This window comes from Saccopteryx bilineata, chromosome 1, assembly GCF_036850765.1.
Source record: "Saccopteryx bilineata isolate mSacBil1 chromosome 1, mSacBil1_pri_phased_curated, whole genome shotgun sequence".
NCBI classification, from domain to species: domain Eukaryota; kingdom Metazoa; phylum Chordata; class Mammalia; order Chiroptera; family Emballonuridae; genus Saccopteryx; species Saccopteryx bilineata.
This window is the reverse complement of record NC_089490.1, coordinates 351,557,094-351,579,342: the sequence shown is the minus strand read 5'-3', so window position 1 is coordinate 351,579,342 and position 22,249 is coordinate 351,557,094. Positions and strand designations below refer to the sequence as shown.

At 38.4% G+C, this 22,249-nt stretch overlaps 1 protein-coding gene across 4 annotated transcripts in view; it reads left to right on the top strand.

Moving 5' to 3' along the window:
• The first annotated feature begins 1,082 nt into the window (after positions 1 to 1,082).
• Positions 1,083 to 22,249, top strand: part of LOC136318453 (tripartite motif-containing protein 5-like) — a 90,330-nt gene continuing 69,163 nt past the window's right edge. The window contains exons 1-8 of one of the 4 annotated variants that reach the window (XM_066250774.1): positions 1,097 to 1,199; positions 5,946 to 6,430; positions 7,134 to 7,229; positions 7,858 to 8,088; positions 13,804 to 13,826; positions 15,145 to 15,245; positions 15,535 to 15,561; positions 15,832 to 17,554. In XM_066250774.1, the coding sequence (XP_066106871.1) occupies positions 1,136 to 1,199; positions 5,946 to 6,430; positions 7,134 to 7,229; positions 7,858 to 8,088; positions 13,804 to 13,826; positions 15,145 to 15,245; positions 15,535 to 15,561; positions 15,832 to 16,412 (1,608 nt within the window). In that variant the 5' untranslated portion in view covers positions 1,097 to 1,135 and the 3' untranslated portion in view covers positions 16,413 to 17,554. Of the gene's footprint in view, positions 1,200 to 5,945; positions 6,431 to 7,133; positions 7,230 to 7,857; positions 8,089 to 13,803; positions 13,827 to 15,144; positions 15,246 to 15,534; positions 15,562 to 15,831; positions 17,555 to 22,249 lie in introns of those variants that run through there. The other 3 variants (XM_066250779.1, XM_066250773.1, XM_066250772.1) reach the window with 3 other exon arrangements.

The window sequence follows — 22,249 nt, the reverse complement described above, 5'->3', positions numbered from 1 at the left end:
ATACTTCCTAGAGGCTCATAGTATAACATTCTGCTATAGTAAACTATACTGTGTTGTGCACGTAGTAATTATTTTTTATTATGAGAGAAACTCTTATTTTTTTATAGTTACCTATCTTTTAAGTCAGGGGTCCCCAAACTTTTTTCACAGGGGGCCAGTTCACTGTGCCTCAGACCGTTGGAGGGCCGGACTATAAAAAAAAACTATGAACAAATCCCTATGCACACTGCACATATCTTATTTTAAAGTAAAAAAACAAAACTGAAATAAATACAATATTGAAAATAAAGAACAATTAAATTTAAATCAACAAACTGACCAGTATTTCAATGGGAACTATGCTCTTATCACTGACCACCAATGAAAGAAGTGCCCCTTCCAGAAGTGCGGCAGGGCCGGATAAATGGCCTCAGGGGGCCGCATGCGGCCCGCGGGTCGTAGTTTGGGGACCCCTGTTTTAAGTACTGCAATATCATCTTTAATGTAAGTGAATATGCTAAATATAAGTTGATTTGACATTCTTCTTTATTTTTATAGCAATTCTCTCTCATGAGAAAGCCTTTTCTCCGCCTGCCCAGACATATCTCCATTTTCAGGTATTGGTCACATCATTACTCTCAGTGATAGAGGCAGGGTCAGCAGTCTGTATGGGCTCCCTCTGCAATGACATATGCATGTCAATGTTTCCCTTTCCTGGTCAGCCTCACTCTCTCCAGGGAGCTGATGGGCTGCAGTTATCCTCAGAAATGAGTAAGCCTGTGTTCCTCCTTCATTAAGAGCAGGAAAAATGCTATTATGGTGGTGAGTGTTTCTGCAGTACCTGTCACAGAGGGAGTTGGGTGGGGAGAGAAACATCAGTTTGTTGTTCCATTTATTCATGCCATCATTGTTTGAATGTTGTGTGTGCCCTGACCTGGGATCTAACCCAAATTTGGCATGTAAGGAGGAAACTCTCACTGACTGACCTAGGCACAAAGCCTTCATATTTCCCAGGGGCTCTGGTGAAGGCCTCCCATTGGTCTATAGATGTTCTGCTCTCTGCTCTTCCCCAGAGAATTTTAACTTTCATTTTCACCCTTGTCCTCAAGATCTCCTGTGGACTTTAAGCCTCTGGTTTGGAGAGGGAATCGTGATCATGTCTGCCCCTCAGGCTGAAACTTCAGAACAAGTGAATCAGCTTTTTACCGTGAAAGATTGTGGTGAGTTTCCTCTGTGCTCTGTGCAGTTTCTCAGGGGTAGTAGCCTGATAAGAACTCTGCCTTCTTTTGATCAGACGCTGGGGCAACGAAACACATCCTTCACCCCTTCAACCTAGTCAGCAGATCTAGGAGATTAATGTGAGATCACTGAGAGGGCTGCTAGATCTAATGGCTGCTGCGGGGCCTGAGCTAGGTGGCAGAAGTGGCTCCTGTCCCCATGGTAGGGCCAGGGTGATGCCCCTGGGAGGGCGCTGGGTGTGGGCACTCTCCTGTCAGCTCTGGCAGTGGGGCTGCAGCAGCAAGATGGGGAAGTACACCAAGTGGCTCTGACTGGTTACAGGCAGATGCAGCCCTGAGCTGGCAAGGTAGGGGGTGGTAGGCCAATGAACCTCCCACCCCCACCAGCTCCACCACCACATCTCTGTCTCCAGAAAAGGGTATTACTCCTTCACAGATGGTCTGAGGCACTTCTCTAACTTTTGCTTTTGTGCTGGTTCCTAGGGCATTTCCTATAAGTCCTTTAATTCCTGGGCATTAGGCTTTAAGACAGGAATCATAGGGGGACAAATAGAAGGTGACAAAAAATGATTTGACTTTGGATGGTGGGTATATAACGTAATCAATAGTTTAAATACTATAGAAATGTTTACCTAAAACCTCTGTACTCTTACTAATCAATGTCACCATGTTAAACCTAACTTTCTAAATAAGGATTTAAAAAAAGAGGAATCTCCTGTTCCCTAAACCCCTAAGGATCTCATGGGCAGTACATCAGGGTTTGGGAGCCTGATATGGAGCACAACCAAACAGGTCCTCAAGGATGGTCTGGGCATTTGTGATATCTCTGCAGTGCAGACACTACTCATGTTCCCACCCCAATCTCCCTGCCTGCTGTGGACACTGGAGTCACTGGGCAGGTAGGGTGGAGTTCCCTCCATGAGTGGGGGCTCAGGTTTCTCTGCACTTTCCTCTTCTGTGTCCTGGGCAGCAGCTGCTTTGACCTTAGTTCCTTGAACCCCCATTGTGACAAAGTTCTGCAGCTTCAAGAATGCATGCTCTGCTCCTCCCTCTTCTATAGGGTTGTATGGCCAGAGGCTGCTGCCATTGTGGCCATGCAGATTCTCATTGCATTCAGGCAGACAGTAAAGAGACAGTGGTGCCAAAAAATGATAGGCCATTCTGTATATTAAATTCTCATACCGGTGGACTAGCAAACTGCAGGAAAGATCGATTCCTCTCATTCAGAGCTCCCAGAGCCCTGGCGCATTCTTCGGTTCCACAACAAGGAAAATCTTCTCCAGTGACTCCTGGAATGAAAGTTTCCCACCAGGCTCAGCTGAGCTCTTAAAGTCCCTCAGCTCTGGTTCCACATCTGCACTCCTTCTCTCCTGGCAAAACCCAGGCAGGAGAAAATATGCCTTCTCCAGAAAACATTAGCAATATAATGGCCCCTCCCAGGCAGAAAGTTAATCCACAATTTGCAATCTGCTGCCCTAAGGACAAGCACCACAGCCTTTCACAGATTACATACACATGGCACAGCGTAGGACAATGCAAAATATAAGCCAGTAAACCTAAAAAACACATTTTACAAACTGATTTCCCAAGTAGGGTATTGATTGGTCTCAGGATGAACTGGATCTTGAATGGGATGAGAAATAATTGGTGGACTTACACCCATGTTTAGACCATTCTGGAGTTATGAACACAGGTAGACCTCATTTAACATCTACCCCTGATACAATGACTAACTCTGATCTTGCTGTTCATCAAAACCTGATCAGGAGCAGTCTCTGTAGCCAGGAGGTAATAGCTTATGGTCTCTGGGCTATTTTCCCAATTCCACACTGGATTCATCTAACATACCACCAAGAAAGGCAAAGCTAACTCTTTCTCCCTCTTCTCTGATGATTAAACATGGCTAACTTTCTTTGCTTCTGGAAAAGAAGCCCTAGGTGTTAGACAATTGAGGAAGTGCCATGTGTCAGGGTCACTGCAGGCTCATGTGATACTAAAGGCCCAGCAGTTTTCTGTGCACCCAGCCGCACCGGCATGTTCAAACTCAGACAAGGTGGTGCATTTTTACAAACAAGCCACTTCCTTCACCCAAAACAGTTTTTCCTCTCTCGTATGCCATATTTCTTTTATCTTTGGTTCCGTGCAACCTTTATATTTTTAAGTTGGAATTGTTGGACAACCTTTTATCTGACCATTCTTTGATTTCCCAACAACATGTATAAGTCTCTAGCAGTGTTTTTAACATCAGCTTGTTTCTAATATATGGCTGATTATGTTACTGTTACTTTACAGGGGTGTTAGGGTCATAGTGGATTAAATGCTCCATTTAGACTCATTAGTATATTGATGTATATTAGTTTAGCTGTTAGCATGTTGTTGGTCAAAAAAGTTTGTAATTATGATAGATATGTTTGCTAGCTTATAGTTTGAATTGGGTGTGGGGGATAGGCTGTAAGCATGGAGGGTTGTTATAGCCTAAAGCTCAGTTTTAAGACTAAGCTTTTCCCCACACCCTTAACTGTTGCATGATGTAGGTTGGTGCACTCCCATGAGGAATCCCAATTATGCCTCAGATAAGTGACTTTGTATCTGAGACTTCCTTGTTTGTATATTGGATTAAAGCTTTTGATTTCTACACTATAAGATGGGGCAGAGGACCCCATGCTGGGGGAGAGCAGAGAAAGGCCATGTGGAGGAGAAGAGAAGCAGCCAAGATGGTGAGGTGCTGAAGGAAAAGCCAGTTTGTGCAGAGTTTGTGCAGAGAGAAGGAGATTGGGCACAAAGTTGAATAAGGCTATTGAGCTAGAAACCTTTGATTCTAGAAAACTCAGATAAGTCAGTGGCTTTGGGAGCAGTGAATGGAAAGGGAAGTGTTTTCCCACAGTGTGTATTTTTTCCCCGCCAGTTCAAGCTAGGATTTAAGCTAATAGCCCACCAGTTCTTGGCTCCGTTGTTTCATTACCGTCTATAATTCGGACCTGCATAGGCCAGGCAACTGTAATGCTGGCCGTGGCTACTGGCTTTACACATGTGATTCATAGTCATTAAAAATTAATGATCTTGACAAAAGTTGGGAGACTATTTTCACAAGCTGATATTGATTTCCTCTGTGTTTCTATTTTTTCAGGTATGTTACGTGTGATCATAGGAATATGTTTGTACTGTCTCCCTTCCACCATCCACATACATATACATCTGTCAAGCCAGTAGCCAGGGCTGCCATCACAGTTGCCTGGCCCATGCAGGTTCGCATTGGATTCGGACAGTCGGTAAAGAAACAACAGAGCCAAAAACATCTTTAATCCAAGCTTGCACCCAGCGGGCAAGTAAAAACACACACTGGGCTCCAAAACCTACTCACATTCAGTGCTCACAAAGCTACTGACTTATCCGAGTTTTCTAGAATCAAAGGTTTCTAGCTCACCAGACTTATTCACCTCTGTTCCCCATCTCCTTCCTTCTCTCTGCACAAACTCTGCACAAACTGGCTTCTCACTCAGCACTCCACCATCTTGGCTGCTTCTGGCCTCCTCCACGTGGCCTTTCTCTGCTCTCCTCTCTGCTCTCTCTTCTCTAATGCTAATCTCAGGAACTAAGAGCAAGCTCCCGTTCTGCCCCTATTTTATAGTGTAGAAATCCAAACCTTTAATCCAATACACAAAATAGATAAGTCTCTAATACAAAGTCACTTTCTGAGGCATGATAGGATTGTATCATTCCACATCAAAGAGGATGTAAAAGGCTTAGTCCTAAAACCAAGCCCCAGGTTACAAGGATCCTGCCTGCCCACAGCCCGCCCCCAACACACATTTATATCACTTGGGTGACGGCCTACTCGTGGGCAGCGCCATCTTTAACAAAGTGAGCATAATATATTTTATCTGCCCAACAACATCTTTCGGCTCTTGTCAATGTCTTTGGCATATTTATGAGCCAATGCTAAATTTTATCATTTATAAACAAAGGTATCCCCAGAGCCTCCTAAGTTACCTGTTAGTTTTTGATTAACTTTAATGAGGTAGGAAAATGCTTCTGAAGAGGGACCTGAATTATTAGGTTTATCCAGACTCCTTGTTTGAAAATAAATGATCTTTGAAAGTGACACATTGTTTTTGTGTACACATCTGATAAAGGATTTCCTCTTCCCACATACACAAGCACATTGCCACAGATTATGTCATGATAATAGCAATCATTTCAAACATACTAGAAATGAAAGCAATGGTTACAGAGTAAACTTGCAAATCAGAGCAGGTCTTTCTGATAAAGAAACCTGTAAGGAGAAGGTTATGGGTGAGAGCAAGTCCTACTAATAACAGGGCAGCATTGCATACTGAGAGAATAGCAGGTAGGAAAACCATCATGCAGAAGTGGTTCGGTGCTTTTACCTTTGAGGATGTGTTGCGCATGCGAAAGAAGCAAGAGAAGATGGTGGGTCACACAGGATCTTAGTAGAAAGGCCTAAGATCATTCTTTTGTTCAATAAGAGTAAAGGACAATAACAACCCTTGCACAGAGGAAAATGAAATTTGTCATGTCAGATGAACTAAAAGTAATTAAAATGATTATAAAAAGTCTTATTTTCTATCAAGTAATCATGTCTCTTTTTGTCTTTCTATCTTTTCTTTTTGTCCTTCAATATTTGTTGGACAATATTCCTGCCCACAGTTAGTATTGATGTATGCATATCTTTCTTACTCTGCCTTCTATTAACCTTTTCTTATGAAGCAGGAATCTGTGAGCAAAAGGAGCCTCAGATCAAGACAGATAGAAGCCGGAGAGCAGCTGTGATGGCTTCAGGAATCCTGGTGACCATAAAGGAGGAGGTGACCTGCCCCATCTGCCTGGAGCTAATGACAGAACCCCTGAGCCTGGACTGTGGGCACAGCTTCTGCCAAACCTGCATCACTGCAAACAACAAGGACTCTGTGAATGGACAGGAAGAAGGGGACAGCTGCCCTGTGTGCCGAATCCGTTACCACCCTGGGAGCCTGCGGCCTAATCGGAATATGGCCAACATAGTGGAGATGCTCAGGGAGGTCAAGGTGAGCCCAGAAGAGGAGCAAAAGAGAGATCTCTGTGTGCGCCATGGAGAGAAGCTCTTGCTCTTCTGTAAGGAGGATGGAAAGTTCATTTGCTGGCTTTGTGAGCGGTCTCAAGAACACCGTGATCACCATACATTCCTCATGGAGGAGGTTGCCCAGGAGTACAAGGTAACAGATCAGGATGGGGGAAAGACAAGGAAGAAAATGGTACTTGTTGGGAAATCTCCACTTTGCTTTTCATTCTAAATACCCTGCCACCAGAGCCCAGAGCCTGATCAGTATTCTTCCTATGCTCACCTTCTAATACCTGAAGAACATTTCTCTGCATTCCACTTAATTACAACATGATGAGCAGAGTTTAAACCAGAAGCAGATATTTTTATATTTTGTGTTGATAGGTGGAGTTTTGGTGCCCAAGCATAGTTGTCAGTTTCTCTTTGAACAGGAGGGGTAACTGGGCAGCTGGATGGATTGGGACCTATGTTCTCATTACAGGATCATGCTTCTTCTTTTAAGACAAAGAGAATCAGACTTCTCAATATATCTTTTTTTTTTGTATATGTTGTGATAGTAATTTATTTATTTATTTTTATTAATTAAATTTATGTAGGTGATATTGTTTCACCCAACTACACAGAGTTCAAGTGTACAACTCGTTAAAACTCCTCTTGACAATGGAATGTTGACCTCTGTCATCTGAGTCTTTAAAACACTCATTCACTACTGTAGCTTTCCTTCAAGTTACAGATTCTCATAGTTGTTGTCATCTCTAATTTCTTTGGAGATCAGATTGATTTTTTCCCAATGCATCCTCTACACTGATGCGAGAAAGCCCATATCTGGACTCGGGTGTGATTTTTCTCTCTCTCAGGAGAAGCTCCGAGCAGCTCTGGACAAGCTGAGGACAGAGCAGCAGAATGCTGAGAAGTTGGGAGCTGACATCAGAGAGGAGAAAACTTCCTGGAAGGTAGGAGGAGACACTTCCTGAGGTAGTTAGACAAGAATCTGGGCAGGACCTTGGTTGTTACTCACAAAGAGCTCCCTTCCTCTTTGTTCCCTAGGCTGATATGTCCAGAGTCATTGATTAGGCATTCTTTATCTTTTCTGTGATAGGAGTGGGGCTGAATATAAACATGCCACAAATTAACACAAATATTTGTAGTTATGTTATTCTCATAGAGAATCTGGTGAGGATGGCTTGGCTAACAAATTCTTTGTTCATTTCTGTGAATATTTCAAGTCTTTAACACTTCCAGAGGTCATAGCACTATCCCTGGTGTTAATGTTAGAAAGAGGGTGATGAGGGAGTCAGGAGTAATGCAGGGTGGCATGACTGTCCTGGGCAGCTGTATGATAGTCATGCTCCACCCAGGTGTCTCATTTTGTTTCAGGGTTAGCCTCAATATTCTGGATTTTAGACCATGTTTTTTGTAATGTAATCAAGAGAAAATAATAAGAAAAGTCAGCCTCCCCAAGAATTGCTCTTCTGCTCCATCCCCCTGCCTTGTGAGAACTTCCAAATTAAATAATTGTTTTATTGGCTTCATCTCTGCCTGATAGCATGAGGCCCTTTCTCTTTTTTCTCTATTCTAAAGCATCACATACAAAGTGAGAGCCAGTGTGTTCAGAAGTGTTTTCAAAAATTGAGAGGTATCCTAGACAATGAAGAGCAGATTGAGTTGCAAAAGTTGAAGAAGGAGGAAGAAGAGATTCTCTGTGACCTGGAAGAGGAGGAGAGTGAGCTGGCCCAGCAGAGCCAGTTGGTGAGAGATCTCATCTCAGATCTGGAGCATCGGTTGCAGGGGTCAACAGTGGAGCTGTTGCAGGTAGGACTTGGGAAGAAGACTTAGCATCTGAACTTGAGAAATATAAAGACTAATGTTTTTTTCTCTACTGTTCATTTATGCTGTTCCTGGTGACACTGAGGTTCTTTTGATCTTGAAGTACCCTTCCCTGCATCTCTAATTACAGAGTATTTGAATGAATGAATTCCCATGGAAAATCTTGTGGGGTTTTTTTTTGAGGCTTCTTTTTTTTTTTTTAAGACTTTATTTATTCATTTTAGAGAGGAGAGAAGGAGGGGGGAGAGAGAGAGAGAGAGACAGAGAGACAGAGAGAGAGAGAGAGGAGGGGAGAAGCAGGAAGCATCAACTCCCATATATGCCTTGACCAGGTAATCCCAGGGTTTTGAACCGAAGACCTCAGCATTCCAGGTCGACGCTCTATCCACTGCGCCACCACAGGTCAGGCGAAAATCTTGTTTTTATTAACATATAAATTACAGTGCAAAATCTGAGAGAAGCTTCATTTTATCCAGTTATATTATATTATATAGGGCTCCATATTTGTGTTTTAGTCTAGAACTGTTTTCAGATACCATTTCATACCCCAAGAGAGTTTTTTTTTTTATCATAGAATGAATTGAGATTTTTTTTACTGTTTCTATTTTTTTTTAATAAACAACTGTGCAGGATTGGTATTTTCTTAGTTTAACTATTCAATATATTAACCAATCAAACCAATTTCACTCTGGGAGCTCCTTTTGGAAAGATTTAAAATACTTTCTTTCTTGTATTAGATTTTCTTAGTTTTTCTTTTTTTTATTTTATATGTCACTTTTTGATAATGCACATTTTAAAAATATTTGTCCATTCTTAGTTGTCAGATATGTAAACATGAAAGGCATTATAATCCCCTTTAAAGTCTTTGATTTCTATTGTAGTCACAGTAATGTTCTCTCTTTTTTTTATGAATGATGATTTACTTTATTGGGGGTCAATTTAGGTATGATTGGTTAAATTTTCTGTTGTTTTTCTAAAACAAGGTTTTTTAAAAAATTTATTTATTTTCCACCTTTCTATAGCATTAATTTCTGGTGTCAATTTTATAGTTTTCTCTGGGTGTGTATATATATATATATATATATATATGCACAAGCACACACGAATGTGTGTGTATTGTTCAGCTTGCTATTACTTTTCCTTCAGTGGAATTTAGACCACTGATTTTATACAATTAATTTTGTTATCATTTTAATGATATAAAAAATTAGTTTTAGTATATTCTATGCTTTTTATTGTATTTTCAATCAGTTCTATTTATATTGAAATTTACTTTGTGATCTGTGCTTTTGTTAACCCCTAGAACATTTGAAACTATGTAAATTTACAAATAGTTGGTGACATTTTACATTTCCATCTACTGTATATTTTAAATTTAATTACTCAATCAGAAAGCATGTATTTTATTATTTTAGTCTTTTATATGTATTGACACTTAATTTATACCCTAAAATAGTCTATGCCCATTTTTTTATGAATTTGAAAAGAATGTGTATTGTGCATTAATTGAATGACAAGGTCTAGAAATGCCAGTTAGATTGATCTGATTTATAATATTGGTCATGTGTTCTATATTCTTGATCATTTTATTATTCATATTTTTGTTACATATCTTCTTTTTTTTAAATCAAATCCTTTTTTTAATTTTTATTTATTTATTTATTTAATTAATTAATTTTTTTTTTTTTTTCTGAAGTTGGAAACAGGGAGGCAGTCAGACAGGCTCCCACATGAGCCCGACCGGGATCCACCTAGCATGCCCAAGAGGGAGCGATGCTCTGCCCATCTGGGGCATTGCTCTGTTACGACCAGAGCCATTCTAGCACCTCAGGCAGAGGCCATGGAGCCATCCTCAGCGCCCGGGCCATTTTTGCTCCAATGGAGCCTCAGCTGCGGGAGAGGAAGAGAGAGACAGAGAGGAAGGAGAGGTGGAAGGGTGGAGAAGCAGATGGGTGCTTCTCCTGTGTGCCCTGGCTGGGAATCGAACCTGGGACTCCTGCACGCCAGGCCGACGCTCTACCACTGAGCCAACCAGCCAGGGCTCTCTTCTTTTCTTAAGGCCTTTTAACATTTCTTGTAATACTGGTTTGGCAATGGTGAACTCATTCAGCTTTTTCTTATCTGTGAAGCTCTTTATGTCTCCTTCAATTCTAAATAATTGTTTTGCTGGGTAGAGTAGCTAGGTTGTAGATACTTGCTTTTTATCACCTTGAATATTTCATGCTAATTCCTTCCATCTTCAGAGTTTTTATTGCAAATCAGTTAATAGTTTGTTGGAGCTCCCTTGTAGGTAACTAATTGCTTTTCTCTTGCTCCTATTAATATTCTTTATTATTCTTCATTTCTTACTAGGTCTTTTTTATGCTTTATATCTTTTCTTATTATGTTTGCTATATCTCAGTGAGAAGGTTCTTGCTGAGATCATCTCAGTTTTCTCTAAGTTCAATGGGCATCCTGATAACCAGTGTTTAGAATTCTGTATCTAGTAGGTTGCTTCTTTCTTTTTGTTAAGTCATTTTTTAAAAAAAATTTGTCCTGATCTTCCATCTGCGACATGTTTCTTTTTCTCCTCATTTTGGTTTTCTCCCTATGTTGTTATGTTTATATTAATATATTTGCCATGTTTCCCAATCTAAACAGAGTGGCTTTTGGGTGCAATTTCCCTGTTCACCAAACCAAGCAGTTCAGAAATGTTCAAGTGTGGATTATGTGTTCTCTGCTGTTGTAGTTGAGCCTTGATTGCTGTTGACATGTTGGTGGATGGGATTGATCTTCTGGCTGAGTAGCTGTTTAGAATGTCATTAAATACAGTAAACAAGCTATTATATGATGGCTTTCTTTATGAAAAATGATTCATTTTAACAGGGCTCTAGTGCTTGCTGGGTCCACCCTCTGTGTTTGTCATTTGTGGTGCAAATTGGAAGGTGCTCTGGAGTGTTTTGAACCTGGTCACCAAGTTTGTTGGTCCTGGGGCCTCTTGGTGTGTGCTAAGGTCAGACACTGCCTGTGTCTGGCCTAGCACCACTTGTTAGAAGCTACAAAGTGATCTGAGGTTGCTGGTTGCCCATGTTGGGCTTGAAGGTGCATTGCAGAGGCTATCTTGTGTCCAAGATCTGCTGCCATTAGTGCAAGATAGGGCTCTTTTGCAACAGGTAAATTGCACCCTGAGGTCAGCCGCTGTTTGTGTATCATTTGTGGATATTTGAGAGACTCAAGACATCAATGCAGGGTATTAAGTGAGCTGCTTATGTGGCTTAACCTCTGAAAGAGATTGGGACAGAGGCTTGAATTGGTTGCTGTGGGGTCTTAGAGAATCACCAGTATGGGGTAGGAATGGTGAATGGTGTTAGCCAGGTTAGTGGAGACTCAGATTTGGTGTTGTTCTACCTCTGTAAGCTATGTATGTCTAGGGATCAACAAGGGAACAGTGGCAACTGCTGGTACATGAGTCCCTGAAAGATTCACTCCTTCAGCCTGTGATTCGAAGCCAGACAATTCATTTTCTTCAAATATGTTCCTGATGCTTTGCAAGCTTTGTGCGTTTTTTTGGAACTTAGCACAAGTCTTTGTGAGTGAGTGATTCTGTGGTAGGGTACTTTAAGAGATTGCCTGGGTCTATAGTAATCCTCCAGCTTACCTGGACTGAGTTCTAGTTGCTTTTCATTCTTCCAGGCATGGGTACTTTTGGCAGAGGAGCTTATTGTGGGGGTAGGACTCATCATTCTTTAGATGGAACTTCTGCAGCCAAGATATTTTCTCCATTTCTTAAACTCCACTCATGAGTGTGAGACCAGCCAATTTTGTTTCTTTTCTTCTTACCCATCTTTCAGGTGACTTCTTCTTTATATTAGTTTTAGGAGTTCTGTTCAGCTCATCCCAATGTTGTTCTCAAGAGGGGTTACTCTGTAATTTAGTTATGATTTTCACATGAGTGTAGGAGGAGATGAACACAGCATTCATTTACTTATTTGATCATTTTCACCAGAACTCTTTTTACTTTGGCCGTATTTGTGTCTTTAAATCCAAAATGTTTCTTTTATATTTGGCATTAATTGAAATTGCTTTTTATTTAATTGTAAGATCTCTGCATTTTAATTGATGGAATAAGATCATAACATTTAATATAATTGTCAATGTAGCTCTACTAATTTGTGTTGTGTTCATTGTTTCTATATTTTGCCTGCAATTTTTATTATTCTATTTCTTATTGTCTAGCTTTTTTTTGAGTTAAACAAAAATTTCCAGGAAAAGTTTTAAGTTCTACTATTCATTTATTTTGGTGGTGGTTGCTCTTTGCCTTACAATATGCATGCTATTATATCATGATCTACTTCAGATTAATACTAAACTAATTGCAATAAAAATGTATGCCTGACACTAACATTGCTTTATATTATTCTAGCAATATCACAATGATATTTTAATAAGGGCACCTGATTCAATGGAGACCAATGCTTTGCAGGCCACATATTATTTGATACAATAAGGAAGACAAGTTCTCCTTTTTTTTGCAACTTATATGAGGATATTCATATTTTCATTATGAACTGAGCATATAGGCAATATAGAAGAAATAAATAATATTTGGAGAATGACATGACCAGATACCAGATCCTGATGACAATGTGTGAGCTTCAAACTTACATTTTGATTAAAGTTACAATGGTTTGCAAATTTTCTTTCTTTACTTCATCAACTTTTAATTTTTTTGTCATATACACAGAAAGGCCCTAATACAGAGACCAAAGCAATTTTTTTGCATGTGTAGATCCAGTGATTGGTCTCCTTTTTGTTGTCATAGAAGAAGTTAGTCTGAGATAAAGGAGGCTAAATATACTGGTATGTATGTGTTCAAACAAAAAATTAGTGAGGATGAGAAATTTAATATCGCTAAAAATTGTTAGTGATGTGAATTAAACCAGCTTGGTGGAGATTGAAATGCAGATAAATATAGGACAGTGACTGAGTGGTATTGGTAACATGGACAAATGGGAATAAGGGAAGAAAGAGTCTGGTTGGTGAAGGTACATGTAAGACATCCCAAGTTATTGGATCTTGTGGGTTTCTTACTAGGGAATATATTAGCCTGTATTTAAGAAACAAATTTGAGTAAAAATAAGAACTCAGAATTTGCACAGGTATGTGTTAAATTTAGAGAGTGAGTGAGGTCATTTATTAATGGTGTATAGAGTGAGGGAAGACTTAAGACAAGCCTATATTAGCACGTTTGTTTCTTGTCTCCTCAGCAGAGTCCTGTAAACTTCTTGAGGAATATGCTTATTTATTCATCCTTGATTCTCCCAAGCTGGCATAATATATTTTCAGTAATAGTTCATCACATTATATTTATGGTGAAAGAATGAACAAATAAAGGATATCTTAAAACATCTCATGAGGATCTTTATAAACTTTAGGGGATAAATATTATGAGCAACATTCTTTCCTCATAAATATGTCTTACTTCAAGGCACTATAAGCCTTATTCCAACATCACAGAGAGTCAGAATGTTTCTACCTTTTTGGAAACTTGACAACTCACATGAATCTTCTGGAATGATTGACCTGAGTCTTTACATGTTGACTCTCACATTGGGAACATCTCTATTCCCACCAAACCAGGGGATTGAGGGGACATGATGAAGCGTTCTAAGTTAGGAGGCCTTAACAATTTTTGACTCATATTTTCTCTTTTCTCCATAGGATGTGAATGGCATCATGGAAAGGTACATGTGGGAGACCAGAGATGGTCGATCTGTGCTATGAAAAGAGGCTTAAAGCCATTTAAACTAACTGGAAGTTAATGAGAAAAAAGTATTACTCAGGGTTGGAAAATTTGGGTGTAGTTTTATCTCAAATTTCTGTTCATATATCATGGTTTGAGTGTTCTATAACTATTAAGAATGGGTCATTTTCTATGATAGGAAATATGGGTGATGGAAGTTGCAGAGTTTGGGTCAGTAGCAGAATTAGGACTAAAATGTTGTATCATCAGAATCCTGTATTTTCATAAATTTTATTTACTCAGCATGCCTGTATATAACTCAGGAAACCTATTTCATAGCTACTTCATGTGTTATGGGTAATTGTGTCTTCTTTACCTGCCAAGTATCCAGAATTGAAGACAACATTTTTATATTTAAATTATGTTAAAATTTTATATAATTTTATATTTATATATAGTTATATATATTTATATTTTGATATTAATATATTTATATTAATAATTTATAAAAATATGATTGTTTATATTAATAATTTATAAATTTATATTATATTAATATTTATAATTTAAATTAAATTAAAAAGAAGAAACCAGCTCATTCTATACAGTTCTTTTTATTTTCAAATAACAGTCTTCAGTTGCAAATAATGTTTTGGCCCTGGTGTAAACAATTGATACACTGTATGTACTTTTGAAGCCAGAATGAAAGGGCAGCACCCTTGTTTCTACATCTGTACACCGACTTCGCTGCATCAAGCTCTTTCAACTTGAAATTCAGACCTCTATTATTAGTATGGTGTTCACAGTATCTTCTTTTCCAAGTCACCAGTTTTTCCCTGAGAACATAAAATCTCAGCTGTTATTCTGTGGGTCTCGCTGTTGGGGAGTAGAATATAAAAGTCTTGGTCCTCTCCAGACAGAATTCTCACACTTGAAATATCACAGAAAACCAGGAAACAGGTTCTGCCACCTCACTTTTATGTATTATCCTTCCCCATTCATGCAGCAACTATCCGCACATTAATGTAAGAGACCAATTTTTTTTAAATGATATCTTATAATTTTATATAATTTCAGGAGGTAGATGAAAAGATTAGTTGTTATTTTAGAAGGAATAATCTGTTCTTTTGAGAGGCTAAGACCTTTCTAAACTTACAAAATGTTGACATATAAAGTGGGACATGAGCATGGTTCTGCTTGCTCACAATCAAGTCTCTCCTTTCTCAGGCTAGTGCTTCAATGGGGTGAATAAATAGAAGTCAATGGTTTAAGAGGGGTAAAAAGTCAGAGGTCTGGAGGTCAATTTTTCTCTCTTCTAGGAGTAATACCTTCACTCTGAAGAAGCCAAAACCTTTTAAGAAGAAAGAAAAGATAGTGTTCCATGTTCCTGACCTGGGAGTGGTGCTGGAAGAGTTTAATGGTGAGGAATGCTAGGGCAAGAGGGTGACTGCGGGATTCCTGTGCTGGTGGGATAAAGAGGGAGGAGGGCTCAGTCTCTAAGTGTGGACAGAGGAGACAAAGAAGGATGGATATTATGTGCAGAGGATATGGTCATATTTAATGGGGGGTAGCCTGCTGTCTTGTTTTCTCTTTCTTTCATGCACTACTTCACATGGACCCCACTGTTTCCTCTAATCTGAAAAAGAAAAAAGATTTTAATGCTGAATCCTCTGCTTATATTTAATATTATGGATTTTTTATCATTTCAGGGCTGACAGATATGCATCACTACTGGGGTAAGCATATATCACAATATCGTGATATCACTCTGTCTTAATCTTCTTTCAGAATTTTACATTTTCTGCTGGGTCTCCTGTCTTAAGCCCCCATGTTTTCTTTCCAGACACAAACACATACATCTTAAATTTCTGTAGTGTTCTACCTCTCCCCAGAATCGAACTAAGTTCTTCCCTGTTCCCATTCACATTATTCTCAAGATTACTCTTAAAATGTCACAAATAAAAGTACCTCAAATTTCTTAACCAACCTTGTAATTTTTTCTACAGTTCACGTGACCCTGTGTCATCCAATAAATCCTCAAACTGTTACCATTTCTGAGGATCAGCGAGAAGCAAGACGTGTGTCAACATTGAATACAAATTATAATAATCAGACCAATGATTATCATAATTATGCTGTACTTGGCTCACCCATTATCCCATCAGGAAAACATTATTGGGAGGTAGATGTGTCACAGAAAAGTACCTGGGTCTTGGGAGTATATTGTGGACAAATCCCAAAATTATACCCTAGAGCGAGTGTTTTTTTACCAATTGTTTTTCCTCCACTGATGTACTCTAGATATCAACCAAAATATGGTGTTTGGGTCATAGGGTTAGAGAATCGATGTCAATATAAAGCTTTTGAAAATAAATCCAGCAATTGTCCCTGGAAAAGAACCCTTTCCTTGCCTGTTTGCCCCTGTCGTGTTGGTGTTTTCGTAGACTGTGAGGCGGGCACTGTATCATTTTTGAATATCACAAACCAGGGGAGTCTCATCTATAAATTCTCCTCATGTTCATTTTGTCAGAGAATGTATCCATTTTTCAATCTTATGACATGTCCTGGTCCTATGACACTGTGTTAGCAAGATCCACGTTCTTTTAAGAGCCTCCAGTCTTAGGTGCACATAAAGCACTGAGCGTAATTACCTACAGCATTCTCACCAACCTTTCCTTGCCGCGTCCCTTTTTTTCCATTTCTGCTTCCTTCATTCATCAATAGAGCAGAAAATTTGTCTCGTGTCATATTTTTCTCAACACCTTGTTTGTATTAATAGACTATCTTAATTCATCATTATATATAATATAAAGGATGATGACTAATGCCTCATAAGAAACACCAGTATGCAAGTGACATCTCTGCCAAAATTTTATAATCTCATTTCCTCTGCCACTGAGAAGAATAAGGAAAGCTTTTAAACTACTTTTATATACTATTCAAGACTTGGTATAGGAGTCGTTCACTGTAGAATGAATCTCCATGGATATGTCAGTTTCCCCACGATGTTGGTTATGCCTCAAGGAGTGAACGAGAAAATATCATCAATGATATGTGCTAAGAGTGGGAGTTTTGTGTCCAGAGTGTCTGAATTCAAGTGCAGTCTCTCCCTATACGTGCAATGTAACCTTGAATAATACACTTGAATACAATTTACTTAAAATAGTCCAGGTGTGAAAAAGTACAGCATAGCTGTGTATCATTGTGAGAAGGAGAGTGTCATTAAGTATAAAACACATGTCTCATATAGTAAACTTTTCCTCTGCTAATTACTGAAAAATATAAGCTGTGTATGTGTCTCATGAAATAGGTTTGTGCCTTTAGTGACACTATGATGGTTTTACTGGACTCTCATGATCCAGATCCCAGATACCTCTGTGCTGCTGTCAAGACCACCCTGCCAGTGATAGAAAAGCCTGTGTGTGTATTTGTGTGTGTTTGTGACAGTGATAAATTTATTATAATTCTGGTTGGCTACATATTGGCCTTAATCAAATAATCTACATTTTATGGGATTCTATTTCTCATTTGTAAAAAAGTAATAATAAATGTTGCCTTATGTAGTATTATGAAAATTAAACAACAATATTTTCAGTAACTTCTGCAATTTCTAGCATATAAGGCATTATCAAGTTTACTGTCTATCAATTTTTATTTTGCCTCTCAGTGTAACTGAAAAAATAATTTTAAGAATGCATATTTATATACTTTCAAAAATATAACCCTTGTTTTGTTTTATGAAATAAAAGACTTGATGAAAAATATCAAACTTTCTTTAAACTTTAGCTAATTGTAAAGTAAGTATTTCTAGCTGCATAATATCCCTCCCCCCCATTTTTTGGAGTAATTCTAGTTAATGAAAAGTGAATTTAAATATTAGCTCTGTTTGTTCAGATTTGAAAACTTATTCACAGTGATACAATAAGACTCAGAAGTACAATTGTGGAATTTCTTAACAACAGTGTAGGTAAGCATTTTCTTGCCCAAGTCAGCCTTATATTTACAGCGATCTGAAAGTTCTGAAGAAGATAAAGTAAGTGCCATTCTTCTTCCAATGAAATAGGAGGGGTGTATTATCTGCAATGGATGTTCATTCAGGACTTGGTGGGATCCAGAGGCAGATTAAGATCAGATCGGGCTTCGGGCACAGAAAAAATATTAGGCCCTTTAAACTTGGTGTGATTAGAAAATATGTAAAGTTGGGGTTGCGGGACACTTGAGAAGTTGGGGCCCAGGCTGCACGCCCAGTGCACCCGCCGTTAAATTTGTTTCTGGTACTATTCCCATATATTTTTCCATTTTAATTTCCCATTTTTCCCCAATCACTTTCAGTGCTATAAAGAAAAAATTACAGTTTGGTCAAATATTGACTTCTCTCATTCTTGATTGTCCCCAGGAATTCCTACAATCCCTTTTTCGGAAGACTGAGAGAAAGAATTTTAAGGTGGTAATTTCCAGTATCTCTGTGTGGGTGCACACAATTGTATCTTAGCACTCATCCATAGAGATGGGGAAATTCATCTCTAAATTGTTCTTTTACCTCTGCCTTTCTGTCACCATGTTGCTACTGTGACTGAATCTCTGATTCACTAGGAATTAGCTGCACTATTATATGAGTGAAAAATGACTCTCCAAGGACATTCATGTCTTTCATTTACTGAAACACCCAACTAAGGATGAAGTATGTAATTACAAGGAAAGACCTGAACTTTTACATACAACAAAAAAATCTTTGTATTGAGGGACATCTACTTATTAGCAGAGGCTGTGGGCCCCTTAAATGGAGCCCTCTCCTGAAAAGAATATGAAACTTTTAAGTTGCTATGAGTTATGTTTTCTCTTCTCATTAAATTGACAGAGATAGTTTCCTGGGTAAAAAAGTCTGATGTGCATAACAAAGAATGTAAAGGACCTATATAATGAAAACTACAAAGCATTGTTAAGGGAAATTGAAAAAGATATAATGAGATGGTAGAATATTCCTTGTTCTTGGATAGGCAGAATAAATATAATCAAGATGGCCATATTACCCAAAGCAATATACAAATTTAATGCAATTTCCATCAAAATTCCAATGACATTTTTTAAAGAAATGGAACAAAAAAATCATCAGATTTATATGGAACTATAAAATACCCTGAATAGCCAAAACAATCCTAAAGAAAAAGAATGGATCTGGGTGCATTATAATACCTGACTTCAAACTATATTATAAAGCCATGACAATCAAAACAGCAAGGTATTGGCAGAAAAATAAACACTCAGACCACTGGAACAGAATAGAAAGTCCAGTAATCAAACCACATATATATATGGTTAAATAATTTTTGATAAAGGGGCCAACAACACACAATGGAGAAAAGAAAGCCTCTTCAACAAATGGTACTGGGAAAACTGGAAAGCTACATGCAAAAGAATGAAACTTGACTACAGTTTGTCCCCTTGTACTAAAATTAATTCAAAATGGATCAAAGACCTAAATATAAGACCTGAAACAATAAAGTACATAGAAGAAGACATAGGTTCTAAATTCATGGACCTTGGTTTTAAAGAGCATTTTATGAATTTGACTCCAAGGCAAGGGAAGTGAAGGCAAAAATAAATCAAGGACACTACATCAGACTAAGAAGTTTTTACTCAGCAAGAAAAACTGACAACAAAATAAACAGACAGCCAACTAAATGATATTTTTAAACAACAGCTCAGATAAAGGCCCAATATCCAAAATATACAAAGAACTCATAAAACTCAACAACAAACAAACAAACCAATAAAAAAATGGGAAGAGGACATGAACAGACACTTCTCCCAGGAAGAAATACAAATGGCCAATAGATATATGAAAAGATGCTCATCTTCTTTAGCTATTAGAGAAATGCAAATCAAAACTGCAATGAGATACCACCTCACACCTGTTAGATTAGCTATTATTAACAAGACAGGTAATAGCAGATGTTGGAAAGGCTGTGGAGGAAAAGGAACCCTCACTCACTGTTGGTGAGAATGTAAAGTAGTACAACCATTATTGAAGAAAGTATGGTGGTTCCTCAAAAAACTGAAAATAGAACTACTTTATGACCTAGCAATCCCTCTACTGGGTATATACCCCCAAAACTCAGAAACATTGATACATAAAGACACATGCAGTCCCATGTTCATTGCAGCGTTGTTCACAGTGGCCAAGACATGGAAACAACCAAAAAGCCCTTCAATGGATGACTGGATAAAGAAGATGTGGCACATATACACTATGGAATACTACTCAGCCATAAGAAATGATGACATCGGATCATTTACAACAAAATGGCAGGATCTTGATAACATTATACAGAGTGAAATAAGTAAATCAGAAAAAACCAAGAATTGAATTATTCCATATGTAGGTGGGACATAAAAACGAGACTAAGAGACATTTACAAGAGTGTGGTGGTTATGGGAGGGGGGAGGGAAGGAGGGAGAGGGGAAGGGGAGGGGGAGGGGCACAAAGAAAACTAGATAGAGGGTGACAGAGGACAATCTAACTTTGGGTGATGGGTATGCAACATAATTGATCGACAAGATAACCTGGACATGTTTTCTTTGAACGTATGTACCCTGATTTATTTATGTCACCCTAGTATAATTAATAAAAAACAAAATAAAACAAAAAAATAACAACTTACTATAGTTAAATCTATCTTTTTACTTATACTTTGGTTGCTCTGCTACCACCCACCATGAAGGCTGGAACGCCCCCTAGTGGGCGATGGGGACCAGGTTGATTACCACTGGTCTAGATCAAAATATCAGTAGTGAAGAGGTTGAGAAGTCCTGGTCTAAAACAAGGAACTGCTTGAAAATTTTTCTAAATTTTCTATAAAGTTGTTTACTTGTATATTTTTGAATTTTCTAGAACAAAGAAACAGTTGGTTTATAAAATTTGGTCCAGAGTTGAAATGTGTGAAACCATGTACGCTGGACAAAGAAGACATATGAAAGTTGTTTTTGATTTTTTTGTGTGTGTTTTTTTTTTGTTTGTTTTTCATAACTTATGAGATGGGAGAAAAAAAAAAGTCTGATGTGTACGAGGTTTAAATTTACTCTCCACAAATCCATTCCAGGGCTTTTTCTTCCACATGACCTCTGATCCCCTAAGTAGCAATAAAGCCTTCTTGTATTATTGGGGCCCCTAGACTGTGTTGAGCTACAGTAAAACAGATGTGTATCCACAGGGGGAGGTTTGGTTGGGCTCAAGATATTAGGAAATTTCAAATGGTAGAACCAACCAAAGTCAATATGTGGGTATGTAGAGCCATCACTCAATGGTGATTATAAGTTTCTTTATTTGGGGACTTGAGATCTTCATTAGAATAAATATATGGCCTATAGTCATTGTGAGGTTGTTTGTCAGTGGGGAAAGGTCACATAAAAAACCAGGTCTGGAAACTTTGCCTGGAACTGCCACACTCATGCCCACCAAAAGAAACTTACCAGGAGCACTTTGAAAAAGAACGACTATGTGTCAGCCAATAAAATTTCACTATGTCATATCAACCCACCACCACCATACTCACAACGCTATAAATTATTCCTTATCCCTCCAGCAGGTGAGGCTGCATGACTTCTCTGGCCTGTCTCATGGACCAGAGAACTTGGCCCCAGATGTGTTCTGAATAAAGTTTTTGCTATTCCACACTTGGTGAATATACCCTTCTTTCTTCCTAGGTGGGGAAATACCTTACAGTCATCAATACAGGATCTCAGTGACCTTTCATTTTGCTTAAGGATTCTATGTAGTCTTTATCCTGACTGCTAATCTCTGTATGCTCCCCAAACATATGTCTGTTCTACATCTCAACACCCACAGCCTGGACTTCCCTCTGCTGTGTTACATACCCTCCAAGTTCTGCTAACTCATTGTCTCCTTAGGATGAACTGTGGACGATCATTTTTCTTAGTGCTGTTTATTCACTAACACTGTACAGAATCATTTCTAGACCCTGTGATAGAAATATAATTAATAAGAGTGTGTGCATGTAGATAGGTGAATGGATGGATAGATAGATGATAGATAGATAGATAGATAGATAGATAAAATAGATGACAGATCTTAAGGATTAAATTTACAGAATTGTAAAAGTTGACAAGTTCAAAACCTTTAGGGCAGGTTGTGAGACTGGAGATCCAAAGAAGAACTTGTTAAAGCCTATATCTGGAGGAAGAATTCCCTTTTTTGGGGTTCCTATGTCTTTTTTTTCTTAAGGCAATTAATTGATTGAATGAGTTCCACCCCCGTATTGGAGAGTGATCTATTTAATTTAGTGTACTGGTTTAAGTACTAATCTCATCTAAAATATAATTTAATAGCAACATTGAGACAAGTACTTGAATAAAAATCTACATTCTGTGGCTTAGACAATTCCACATATAGAATTAATTCTCACA